Source organism: Alligator sinensis, unplaced genomic scaffold, assembly GCF_000455745.1.
Source record: "Alligator sinensis unplaced genomic scaffold, ASM45574v1 scaffold681_1, whole genome shotgun sequence".
Classification (NCBI taxonomy): domain Eukaryota; kingdom Metazoa; phylum Chordata; order Crocodylia; family Alligatoridae; genus Alligator; species Alligator sinensis.
This window is the reverse complement of record NW_005842315.1, coordinates 273028-285572: the sequence shown is the minus strand read 5'-3', so window position 1 is coordinate 285572 and position 12545 is coordinate 273028. Positions and strand designations below refer to the sequence as shown.

General features: G+C 43.9%; 1 protein-coding gene across 2 annotated transcripts; it reads left to right on the top strand.

Moving 5' to 3' along the window:
• The first annotated feature begins 1021 nt into the window (after window positions 1–1021).
• Window positions 1022–8950, top strand: CUNH8orf76 (chromosome unknown C8orf76 homolog). 2 transcript variants are annotated; one of them, XM_025209881.1, is made up of 5 exons: window positions 1022–1170; window positions 3370–3513; window positions 4304–4815; window positions 7346–7478; window positions 8675–8950. In XM_025209881.1, exons 2-5 carry the CDS (start codon window positions 3427–3429, stop codon window positions 8861–8863), a joined length of 921 nt encoding a protein of 306 aa, XP_025065666.1. In that variant the 5' UTR covers window positions 1022–1170; window positions 3370–3426; the 3' UTR covers window positions 8864–8950. The 2 variants fall into 2 exon arrangements, with proteins under 2 accessions (XP_025065666.1, XP_025065667.1); XM_025209882.1 differs by lacking the exon at window positions 1022–1170 and having other exon boundaries at window positions 3407–3513; window positions 4306–4815.
• The last annotated feature ends 3595 nt before the right edge of the window (window positions 8951–12545 follow it).

Genomic DNA, 12545 nt, shown 5'->3' with positions numbered 1-12545 from the left:
GGGAGGGGCAGGAGGGGCCTCTCCCCTGGGGTGGAGGAGGGGCTCTTTTAGTGCCCGCCCTTCCACGTGCTGGGATCGAGCAGCAGCATCATGAGAGGGGGGAAAGGCAGGGAGGGACGGGCACGGGGGCGTTGATGCATGGCTGGTTGTAGAAAAATGCAGTAAAGAAGGGGTGGTGTCGGCATCTTACAAGTAGCCAGTAGCTGTCAGAGTCACGAACAGGCAGAGAACAGAGAAGGCGTAAAGCCGTTTAAAAACAAAGGGTCATTGAACTAGAAGGACTGAAGGGTGCCTGGAACACGTCCCTCCGTGTCCCCGCACGGCTTGAACCGTCTGATCAACTGGATGGGAAGCAAAGAAAGAAACCCGTGCATTTCTTACGTGCTGAATAAACTTACATTTGTGGAGGAAAAACTCCTCTTCCTCTTGAGCAACCTTTTCCCTCAACCCACTGGTTCCCCAGTCCAAGGGTTTGGGATAACACGGTGAAGCTCCCTCTGGCTTTTCTTGGTGTCCGTCAGGTCGAGGGGCCCTGCCCTGCTTCAGCCCTGGCTGCAGGGGTCTTGAACGTGCGTGGGAGGTGGCAGTGGTCTGTCAGGGAAAGGTGTAGGAGCGCAGCGAGGAAGTTAACCAGCCGGTCCCACTGAAACAGCTCTGCCTCAGTCGGAGGGGAGGGGATTGGCTTCTTGTCTCCTCGGGCTCGCTCGGAGGACGATGGGGCGAAGCCTGCGCCGCTTGCTGCGCCATGGGGCAGGCACACGTGAGCGGATGCGGGTACCAGAAGCACCAGCAGAGTCTGCATGAGCGGATTCGCCCTCATGCTGTCTGCGTTTGCAGTTAGCTCGCTGTTAGCTTTGGGTGTGCCTCTTGTGTGCTCTTAGGCTCCGTGCTGCCTTTTTATTTTTAGTGATGGAGATTCTAAGTATGGGGCGCACCTGGAGGGCCAGTGTGGCATATCACCCACATTTCAGTCCACAGACAGTTTTTCTCATTAGTTGTTTTCACAGTAGCCAAGTGAAAAATCATTGGTTCATTTTCTAGTAGATACTTGAACGTTTTGTTTTACGTTTTCAGTGGTTCTGCGAGGCATCAGACTGCAAGGATGACGTTGAAATTCTGACTGCCAAGAAATTCTGCGGTGATCTGGCCTACCGGCAGCGAGCCTTTCAGGTACCTCCTTTTACCAGTGCTCAGTGCCAGTGCTCAGCAGGCTTGTAAGGCTTGTGTGATTTTTGTAAGGCTTGTAAGGCAAAGTGCGATCTTACTCTGTACACGGAGAGCTTTGTTTCTGTGGTCCCCGAGGCAAATAGATAAGGCTTAAAACAGATAAGCCCTTAAGTGGGTAGGGCTCCAAACTTTAAATGGAACTGACTGCACACTCTACCTGCTAGAGAAAGCTTTGTGGCTACAGCAGTGATTTTTCAGGCAGGCGTACAGAAGCACCTTAGGGTGCCATGAGATCCTTTCAAGCGTGCCGCAGGGGGTCATGCAATATTTAGCACTGTTAGGTGTACAGACACCAGCCTGTAATTCACAAGATAAGCCACGAGATTTCAAATAGGAAATAGGAGTCTAACAAAGTTGAACTATTGGGCTAGAGCACTGGGCCAGAACGTGAGTTACTCAGGGCCACCTCCCTCGTTTGCCAGAGGGGATAGGTCCCAACAGCTCTATAACAGGGGGCCTGCTCGGGGCCGGTCTTGCCATGGCCTGCCCACCTGTTCCTGGGCCAACCGGCCACATTCTCGCCCGCCATGCCTTGTTGTTATAATTAATTAATCTATGTTAATTAAGCAGGAGGCTGTCCATTTCATGCCCAAATGCCAGGGGGCGCTATCTGCAGCCTCTCCTACACCGCAGCCCAAGCCTTGCAGATAGCATCTAGATAGTCTCATAAATCACTGGGCCTCAGAATCCTCCTATTGAACCCCACCTGGATTCCTCCCCTCAGGCAGCCTTTTCCGCCCTCGTGCCGGGCTCCCTGAACTGATCCCCCTTCGGGTGTGATCCCCCCACTGGGACCTTTGGCTCACTAGCCCTGGCCCACCTCCAGGCTAGTCGGAGCCCCAGGTTCTCTTGCTGGCGAGTTGCTCTTAATTCTGCCTGTCGCATTCTGCTTGTTTTTGTATTAAATAACGAGGTATTTGGAGAGAGAGAGGCTACCAGTACTCTGTATAGTCTGCTACAGGAATATCAATGATACGGCTCATGGGACCATGTCATCCTGCCCCGGGTGCTGCTTCTGGATCCCAGGGCAGTCCTACAGGCCACATGTAGCACTTGCTGGACTGCCCACGTGTTCAGGGCCTGGGCAGCCCCAACGTGGCTGCTCCAGGAGCTGTGCAGCACGCGACACCTGCCCCAGCCAGTCTGGGACCCACGCCACACACAACTGGTCTGGCATCCACATGTAGTGCAGATCCCAGACTGGCCGGAATTGGCATCAGGTGCAGTGTGGGCCCGAGAGTGGGCCCCCTGGGTGCTGGAACCTGCCATCCAGGGAGGGAGGTGGTCTGTTGGCAAGATCTGGTCCAGGGACTGGATCTGTGCTACTCATCTGGCCTGCCGAGCCAGATGAATTTGACACCCCTGGTCTACTGATGAGAAGAGGGGAGTGGGGAAGGGGAAAGACCTAAATTCTAGTCTCTGCTTCAGTACAGACTAGCTGTGAAATACTTAAATGCTAATTGGAGCCCTGGTGAGTGCCCTAATCACCACGCTGTACAGTACTATTGCTCAGGCTCACCTCTCTGGTCTAAGGAATGTTAAATCATTCTCTGCAAAGTGGAGCAGCCTCAACAGGAGCCATTTAGAGCAGCCTACCCTAGAGTAACCCCTCACTTGGTGATTTAGGGGATTTACTTGAGAGGTGGTAAAATCAGATTGAGATCCCCTTGGTGAGAGGAGAGATTTAAACACCAGTCTCTCTCTCCTGGCATTGGCAGCCTAACGGCTGAGCTACTGAGTAAAAGGAAGGTTCTCTGGTTGTCCCTTGTGTGGGGTCTGGTGCAGTTGGCCCAGGCCCCTTGGTAAGACAGGTTTCTTGTGTTTGTGAACCTGAAGGGGAGGGAGATGGAGGAGCATGGCATACATATTCAGCATAAGCAAGACTTAGGCAGTTCCAGGCATGCCCACAAGCAGACCTGTGCATGCCCAGACACTCTTAAGTCCCTCTAGACTTCATTGGTAACTTAGCAGTAGTTTTGAGGCTTGACCTGAGTCCTCCTTGTGTGGTCTTCAAATAACCTGTGGTCTTCAAATCCCTTCTGGTTGTAGCTTTTTGTCCTTTTTATTATTATTTTACTCCTGCTCAGCCCTGTTTCCTGTTGCTTTTTCATTTAACTTTTACTTTTGCAAACTGCCTTCTAGAAAGCTCTGGCTGAATATTCCAGCTGTCTGCTGCTGTTACCTCCCAGTAACACTGCGATGAGAAGAGATGTCCAAGAGGGCCAGGCTCGGTGTTTAGCTCACCTAGGAAGGCACCAGGAGGCTCTGGATATTGCAGAAAAACTGGTTAGTTGTGCATCCTTTCCCCAATACATAGCCAGGCTCTGTCCTCTTTCTGCATATGCCATTCTTCAGAAAAAACTTTCTTCATTTATTAGACCCTTCTGTGAGCTCAGTGCTTGGAAGGGAGGTGTTACCGTAGGTATGTGCTTTCTTTAGAAACCGAAGCATTGCTCCACAAAGCTATTGCAGCTCACTCGCAGTGTGGGCAGGTAGTCCTGGAGAGGACTACACACCCTGCTCTGTAGGCTGGAATTAACATATTGGGATAGTGGCTGCAAGAACAGGGATGGTAAATGAACAATTAGTATCTTCGTGTCACAAGTGTCACTCACGGTTTATGTTCCACTTTTATTTCCAAATGTTCACTCCCCAAAGTGACCCCCAAAGAAGTATCTTCCCCCAAGAACAGTTCTGACTCCAAAAAGGAAAATGTTCCAGAGACTGTGGGCACCACTGCTAGTGCTGATTTTATGTAAAAGTCACTTGCATACAGCTAAAGTGGGCAGTATATGAAACGCTAAGGTAGATAATTCAAGGCTCAGCCTGTCTTTCAGGTTGGTATGAAGCACCCCCAAGGGAAATCCATTCAGCCGATAGTTTATACCATTTTATCCTAATGGGTTTAGCAGAATTAAAATATTCTGGACAATTTTTCCAAAATTAATTGAATATCATAAAAAAGCTGCCTTGGGAGAGATTTGTTTATCACTTGCTCAGAAAGTTATATTTCCATGCTACAGAGGACTGAGTTCTTTCTGATATTGGCTTTTAATCTGCTATCTTTTGTTTCTAGAGGAATTGGGCAACTAACACAGATCATTTAACAACTGTACTCAACCTGCAGTTTGCCATATACTGTAATCTGGAAAATACTGAGGAAATGATCACATGTCTACAGCAACTAATCTCTTTGCATACTTTTAACCCTTGGTATTGGAAGTTACTTGCTGAGGCTTACATGAGCCTTTTGCAGACTCCGTTGTTCATTTCAGAAATGAAACTCAATCAGCGGAAAGATGTTGCTGCAAACAACCATGTTGTTGAAACCTCATCAGGAAAGGAAATTAGCTTTCAGTGTCCCAAACTGCACAGCTGGGAAGAAGATTTTCAGTCAAGATGTGCTACGGAGAGAAAGGATGGGGATTTTGTATCGTGTAGTGCTAACCAATCAGGACAAGGATCTTTTTGTACCGTGGAAGAATCGAAACCACAGAACAAAGTGAAACATGCCACCTTTACGTCCTGTGGACAGGAAGCACTGAAAGATGTTGGGATAAAGGCATGTGCCTCCTTTGTTAGAACAAGGTAACTAAATATATAATTAAAGGCAAGTATTATCTAGGCTTGGGGCCTGAACACACGATACATTTACACTGGTTTAATTTACATCAGTTTTGTACACCAGTGTAAATTACACTGAGTTTGGGAGTGGATGGATGAGCAACTATCCTATGTTTGCTGCAGGTATTTAGGAGCTGTTAAGCACCTTGCTTGTATGTGGAGGGAAAGAAGCAGCTGAGCAAACCCCAGGATAATCTGCAGAAACACCGTGCACATATTGGTTGTAACCAACACCAATGTAGATTTACCCTTCAGTTTTCCAGATTTAAGTAAGTTGCACCAGTTGTAGAGCTGGACATTGTTTGCAGTCCACCTTAAGATCAGTTGCATCTTAAAATTAGTGGTATAAGTGTGTTGTGTGTCCCTGGTCTTGGTTTAAAACATTGGTTCACTGGCTTAAAATATCTGGGAACCACTCGCAGCTCTCACTTTCTCATGGACCAGAACACATCCTTATCACTGAGACTTTTAATTGAAAACATTCTAAAGGCACACGAGGCCTGATGTTCACAGAGCAACCACGGGTTGCTTTGTACTCCATGAACTGAAGTTTGGGCAAACCGGTATAAAACAGCTCTCCTATCAACATTTTGCAGTGGCAATTTAGAGATTACCTCTACTGTTTGAAACACAAATGTGGTAACATTTTATTGTGGGATGACAACTGGGACATGAAGCTCACCAGCCTGGCGTTGCTGTGTAAAATGAGTTTGATGCAAAAAGAAAACCACATATTTTAATGGGAAGGGGGAAGTAAATTAATTCATGGCTTTTGGTTGTTTGCTTTAGTTCCCTAAGATGTTGGTACTGCTCAAGTATTCAAAAAATATAAGTCCTTCTCAGTGACATCCTTTAAAGGGGTGTAGGTTGTATTTTAAAATACTTTTTAAAGTAATTTTATTTAGAAGCTTTCCTATATTTACACTGAAAATACTGTTGCTTTAATAGTACTGCTCCTTTTAGTTTGGGAATTCAGGCTCCAGCAGTTGAACTTCTCAAGAATGTGGGATAGCCAACCTCCCTCCTGGGATTACAGCCTGCATTATTTGGTTGAAGCTTAGATTCTTGAGAGAGAATTTTAATAATACACCAATTTGCATAATGGATGAGGCTGAAGAATAAGTCCTGTGATAGTTGATTGACAGGAGTGCACTGAAATGTGTCAGCATTTTTCTCTCCCTTTTCTTGCTGCCACAAAAACAGAAACCTATACCTAAAGCATAATCTTTGAAAGAGCTAAATGGAGCCTGTTTTTTGTCAGATGATTTCTGTCCTTGCCTTTCAGAAATAATTTGTCAGTGAATATGTTAAAGCCATATTGTGGGCTTTTAAAGTGTTTACACTGAACGCCTTATAACAGATGAGGTATACCCATCCCTCGAGGGTGGTAAAAGCGGATTGAATAATTTATATTTCCAACTGTGCTAGAATTAAGAGAAGGTGACTTTTAATTAAGTTCTAGAGGGGCTTGGTGGATCGAACGCTATTTGGGATATTAAAACTGCATTCAGACCAATACTGTTTTGTTCTGCCTGTGTCAGTCTGGAGAGTTCAGTTTCAGTTACTTAGAAACACTGATTTGCCCTCATCGTGTACAGTTCTTCTGAATGATATGTATTTTTATTCCCCATGCCATGTACCAGCATGTGTCTCCTAATAAAAATTAATTTTCAGTTTTTTCCCCTGGAAAACTATTTGCCAAATTCACAACTAGTTTTGGTTGTCTTGAATCTACCTTTTTTGACACATATATTTGGCTAAAAAAAAATCTCACCTAGTTCTATTCTGCACTAAACTTTTTGATTTTTCTTTTCCTAAAAGTCCTGCCTCAGAATATAACTGAGCTAAAGTAACAAAAAGAAAATCTTTTGTAAATAAAGATAATATTTGAGTTGTTTTTTAAACTATATTCAGCACTTAAGTACAAGCAAGCTGTCATGGACTCACAGGTTAAAGATATTAGATATCCCCTCTCCTGAAGGCTCTTTACAGTAGTTGTTTGAGGTTTAGTCTTCAACATGCTACTGTTTTCTGTAACTGGCCTTTTAAAGAAATGGGTTTGCCCAGGCAATTTTGTGGGTGCCAGAACCTGCCCTGTAAATCATGATACTGATTCTGCAGTACTTCCTTTGAAGCAGGAACCATTGGGAAAGATTGTAGAACCACATCCCAGCATTGGGTTTTGTGGGTTAGATAACTCCGAGTCGAATCTGCTGCTTTCTCTTAAAAATTAAGTTCCTAGCTTTTATGGTAAAAAAAAAAAATACTTATCTTTATATGCAGAGATGAACCCTACTGTCTTCTGGAGTTTTACATTGAGCGCATAACATGTGCTGCATGTAGCATAACCTACAAAGTGTGTAATGGGGACACACTTCCTGCGCTGCCCTGGTCAGCGTACCCTTGAAGAAGACGATGTAAAAGTGTGGACGTTTCATTGCCTGTTTAATAATTTAAAAGCTGTCACCTCTTTGAACTGACTTTCTGCTTTCAGACTTTTACTTCAACTTACGCAGTTACAACAGTCTTCTTTCGCTTTGGAGAATAATTTACGGGCTCAGCAAGAAACAGGAGACCAAGTAAAATCCTTTGGTTTAAAGGAAAACTCCTTGCTGTTGATTACTGAGGTGAGGGCACATTTCATTTTCAGATGAGACTTTTTAGCAATGTTTCTCAACCTTTTTAGACTTAAGGCACCCCTCAATAGACTTGAGCCTCCCCCCTCCCCCACCGTGGAAAATGTCAGCTCTGTTTTCACTTAACTTTTGACTACAGAAAAACAGTAGAGCAATTCTCCTGTTGCAAAGAGTTCAGAAAAACCATGACAGGTCAGAATACTTTTAACACTGCGGATTCCTATTTGAAATCTTTAGGTTTATCTTATGAATCATGTTCATACACCTAGCAGTGCTAACATAGTGTGGCATCCGGTGGCACCCCCAAAAGGATCTCAAGGCACCCCAAGGTGCTGTGGCATCCTCATTGAGAATCACTGGTTTATAGATACAGTGCAGGCACACTTAAAAGGTGTCCTGGTTTTTTGTGGGCACCAGTTTTATTTAAAGAGAGTGCATGAAAGAGAATTGCAAACATGAAGCAAACTGAGAACATGTGGAAACAAAGATAGTTTTATTCAGAAATCTAACTCATTATTTAAAAAAACAAACAAGAACAAATGGAGGCTTTTCTGTAGTATTCTTTACTTTTAGTAGTAGTGTTTCGTGGGCTGGGCCCTGGTATAAATTATTGCAGAAGTTTGGGGAAAATATTCCATGGCTGTGATCACAGAGAGGTTACACCGAGGCAGCGTGAGGGATACAAATCCTGTCTTTCAGCTCTAAAACAATACTACCTACATAACTTGCTCTTGCCTACTGAGGTCAAGAGGAAATCACTTCACAGACAGACCTTTAAGAGGGCTGACTCTGTCCGCTAGAGGGCAGTGATATGCAGATTTGTTATTACAAACTAACTGGAAAAGTGTTCCCTTGCACCTGCTTGACTGCTGTTTTATCAGGAGACCAGAATATTGCTGCTGCTGCCAGCTATGTTTTGTACTTGCAGTTAGTAATGTGGCTTTTCACTTCAGTTTGGGAGCATATATCCCAGCGCTGCAGCACAGCCAGGAACCGAGAGGAATCCTGCAACTCAGACACATGGGCTTTCAATGTCCCACACTTATTGCAAAATGCAATAGATTAACAGCTGGAAACCTTATGTAGAGCCAGTACCATCCCTGTTTCAATTTGTAGGCATGTGTTTCTATATGGGTCTGTAACCAGATTGTATTCCTGTCTGTCTTCCCTCTTTATTTCATTTGCAGGTTATGGGAGGGGATCTCATTCCAGAAAAACTGAAGGAGGACTGTCAGGGAGAGGTGAAGTGTATGGAGGCCTCAGCACTATCATCCTTGGTAGCTGCATCAGCCAAAGAATTTGAAAGCAAATGGTTCAAGAAGCTCAAAGACAGTTTGTGTCATTTAGATTGCCCAGCTATAAGCACCCCATCCTAAGCAGTTTAAAGGCGTTTTATTTATTTATTTTTTATTCTCTTTTCATCAAATGACAATGGAATAACTTGGAATAAAGCTAATAAGATGTTGTTTTTAAAGTAAGGTGACTTTCTTTTTTGAAAAACAAATGGGCTGCATTTCCTATCTTCAGTCCCTTTGTGTCCTTTCAGACTTTTTTCTATCTGCACTACTACATTTACAGTTTCAGGAGATAAAATGGAACTGGAGTGAGTGACACTTAGCCTTTAAAGAGGAGCTCTCAATGTGAACACTAAAAATCTAACTGGTGGGTGCACTTCACACATGATTTCTCTGCAGCTGTGATAGCATTGTCCTATGCTCAGTAGCAGGGGTGTCAAACACGGCCTGCAGAGCTGGGTCGTCCAGCCCACAGACTTTTGCCCTGACCCTGCCTGCATTGGGGGCTTTCCCAAGTGCCCGGGCAAGAGCAGCAGTGCTGGAATCCCAGCTATACCATGGGAACAAGCCTGGTATTGTATGTGCTTGGCTGTCACTGCTGGAACAAGCCGTGGTGCTGGGCTTATTCCCACAGTGCTGCTGGGGTTCCAGTGCCACAGCTTTCACCTTGGCTGCCAGGCACCTGAGCAAAAGTAGCGGGAGCCCCAGCAGTACTTTGGGAAGAAGCCCAGCACCGTAGTTTGTGGTACCCATCCTGGACCAGCCCTGCCTGGTGCTGCATGTGGCACAGGTCTGGAGTAGCTGGCATGCAGAGAGGGGTGGAACTGTCCATTGGCCCAATCTGGTCTGTGGGGCCATTCATTCAGCTGGTGGACTGGTCCTGTGCCATTCCTCTAGCCCATGTGGCTAGATGTGTTTGACATCCCTGCTCAATAATGCATCCAGCCTGGACTTCCCTCAGGATCTGGTTTTATCTTGCAGCGCTTAGAACTGAGAAATTAGTAATTTTTTTTATATATATATATATATATATATATTCAACATATTTTTTAAATTAAAACATTTACTATTTCATTCTACACAGAAAGCTTCATATTTGCAAGATCAAAAATCTGGGAATCTCAATTTATTTGTTATGTTTAGTATATTTCCAGTAAGAACAACTCTACTGTTTGTCTCTGTCTGATCATTTAATAGTAACTTCTCTTCCAGTTTACACAGCTCTCTGTGTCTGTGTTCTCTTTACTTTCCCAGTGTCACTGGTTTGTAAGGAGCAGAGACACTTTCAAGACCTGCCAAAACACCAGAGAGAATGCAGGCAGAAATTTATTCAGAAAGCACTGACATGGCATGGTTTGGGCTTGTTCTGTGCTCTGCTTTGTCTGACTTCCTGAGTTTAAAAGAGCTGACACTCCAGGCAATCAAGGCGGACTTTTACTTTTGCTAAAAAAATGCATTCCCCTCGCAAACTCTGAATGTATTTGGGTCTTGTTAACTTTTGATCTGGTAGCGCTAACCATAATTTTGCCCTCTTTGTCTTTTCCTCAAGTTTTGGTTGCTTTCTTTTCCATGTACTAAAGAATACCGAGGCTTTTAAAAATTAATTCACCAGACTCTAGTCTGCCATTTGTAAGGACCCTTTGTCTGCTACTTTTAAATGGAGTCTAAAACAACTATTCCAATTTCCTTTTTGTAATACTCAGTGACATATCATTTTATACTCAGTAAACAGAAGTTGTAGGGCTTTACCAGAAAAAAATCTTGCTCCCAGTCGCATCAAATTATCTATAGTGAGTTGACAACTTAATGCAATTAAACCACATCCTGGTCAGCTCATTATGAAAGATGGTGGGTTGGCAAACATACTTGGATGCCTGTTTAACATGTGTACATGTCAAACGGTGGCTTCATTTTAGTTATGCAAATTCATTGCTAAGGGGAAATAATAGCCTGCTGTGTTTTAGGTCTGCAGTGCACTCCCCCTGTAAAGACATCCTTTATATGACAAGCTGGCTGAGTTGGCTCCACAGTTGTAGAAAGCATGATTCCCACTAAGGGGCTGGGGGAAAGGAAAAAATTTACCACATGTTGCTGCTTCAGTGGCTTGCATACAGTGCCCAGGCTATGGTTGGGGGGGGGGCAGCACCATTTTTTGTGCAATTGCTCCTGTGAGTCAATGTTGCCTCTCTGCAATGGTTGACTATCTTGTTCCTTCATTCACCGCTTCTGCAGTCAGAAAGGCTAGTATTCCTCATGAACAATCAGCTCATTCTCAAACATAATGATCTAGTTCCATTCACATAGGCTAAAATTATGGCGCTTTTTCAGACTGATAATACCTTATATCTTGCATGCAATACTGCTGCATGAGATGGGCCTTTTTTTGCAACAAGACCATGCTGGTGACTCATATTCAGTGTACAAACCACCATTTCCCTCTCCTGAGTCCTTTAGGGACTTGCTTCCTAGGCACTAAGCCATTATATCCGTGCTCGTTTTAATACTTACTAACATTTTGCTAGCCCTAGTACTTTACAGTCATAACTGATTACTCTACAGTGGAGCAGGCAAAGCCAGTGCTGGATATCCGACCCCATAAATCAGTGAAATCCCCAGAGGCAGTCTAAGTGCCATGCAAAGACTAACAGAAAATACATGAGATTGATCTGGCATGGCAGTAAGGATGGTTTGCACAGTTAAAGTCTCCATAAACATTGTGAGAAAGAAGATTGAAGACAAATGGGTAGTATAGAAGGTCCATTTTGAATCCAGCACAAAAGCTCAATTGAGCCTTGGCATTAATGGTATTGAAAGGGTGCAGCTCATTAATTTAGATGACAGCTGAACTTGAATGTCAAATGAATAAGACTTCAATATTGATGAAAAACAGTAATGAGTGAGATTATAATTGCAGCAACATATTGTGCCAAAAATCCTAAACAGGCTCCCACAAGCTAAACTGGCCAATGATCAAGGAAACAAGTAGTTACAAGCAGCTGCAGAAATGACCCAACCATCGAGAAATTCAGAGGAGAAAGACATGCTATTTCCATTTGCTTGATGGGAAACGCTCACATTAACACCACCATGTGATGCCAGAAACTCTACATCAGCGGTTTTCAACTTAGAGGTCCATAGACTGTGCCTAAGGGGTCTGCGAAAGCTATGATCAAAGTATGTGAATACCCACACTAACAATTCACCTCCATTTTAAATTTCCAAAGGGGTCCGCACTTCCATTTGAATTTTTTTAGGAGTCTGCAAATGAAAAAAGGTTGAAAACCACTGCTCTACACCAATGTTAATGTTTTGGTACCACAGGTAGTTGTAATGTTTGTCATACGATAGAGCTGTTGTATTCAGACAAAGGCTGTCTATATACCAATAAACAACAAAAAGAAGAATTTTAGATTAAGTTTCCATGCAGCAGTCACTTTCAGACCATCAGATCCAGTCTTTCCACACAAAAGAAGATAACACCATAAAAATAATTAGAGTTGTGCATCAGTTCAGTCTTTAGAAGACTCCTCATGTACTTCTCAAAGATACCTTGTTCCTCTGAGGCTGATTGGATAGGCAGAATGCTATGATCGAGCCTTAATTTAGAAAATGTTTTGTAAAATTAAGTTTGTGTTTTACGACAGTGTTCTTCAAATGGGGGCATATGGTACTTTGCCAAGGAGCACATCTCATTTTACTAATGGTGGTGGAGGTTTTGATTGGTCAATACGTGGTGAGTATTGGCATTGCTGAACATTGACAT

Coding starts and splice junctions, on each gene's coding strand:
- CUNH8orf76 (XM_025209881.1), top strand. CDS start 3,427: ATGAGAAGAGATGTCCAAGAGGGCCAGGCTCGGTGTTTAGCTCACCTA. Junction 3,514..4,303: donor TGGATATTGCAGAAAAACTG/GTTAGTTGTGCA, acceptor TTTTGTTTCTAG/AGGAATTGGGCAACTAACAC. Junction 7,479..8,674: donor CCTTGCTGTTGATTACTGAG/GTGAGGGCACAT, acceptor TTTCATTTGCAG/GTTATGGGAGGGGATCTCAT.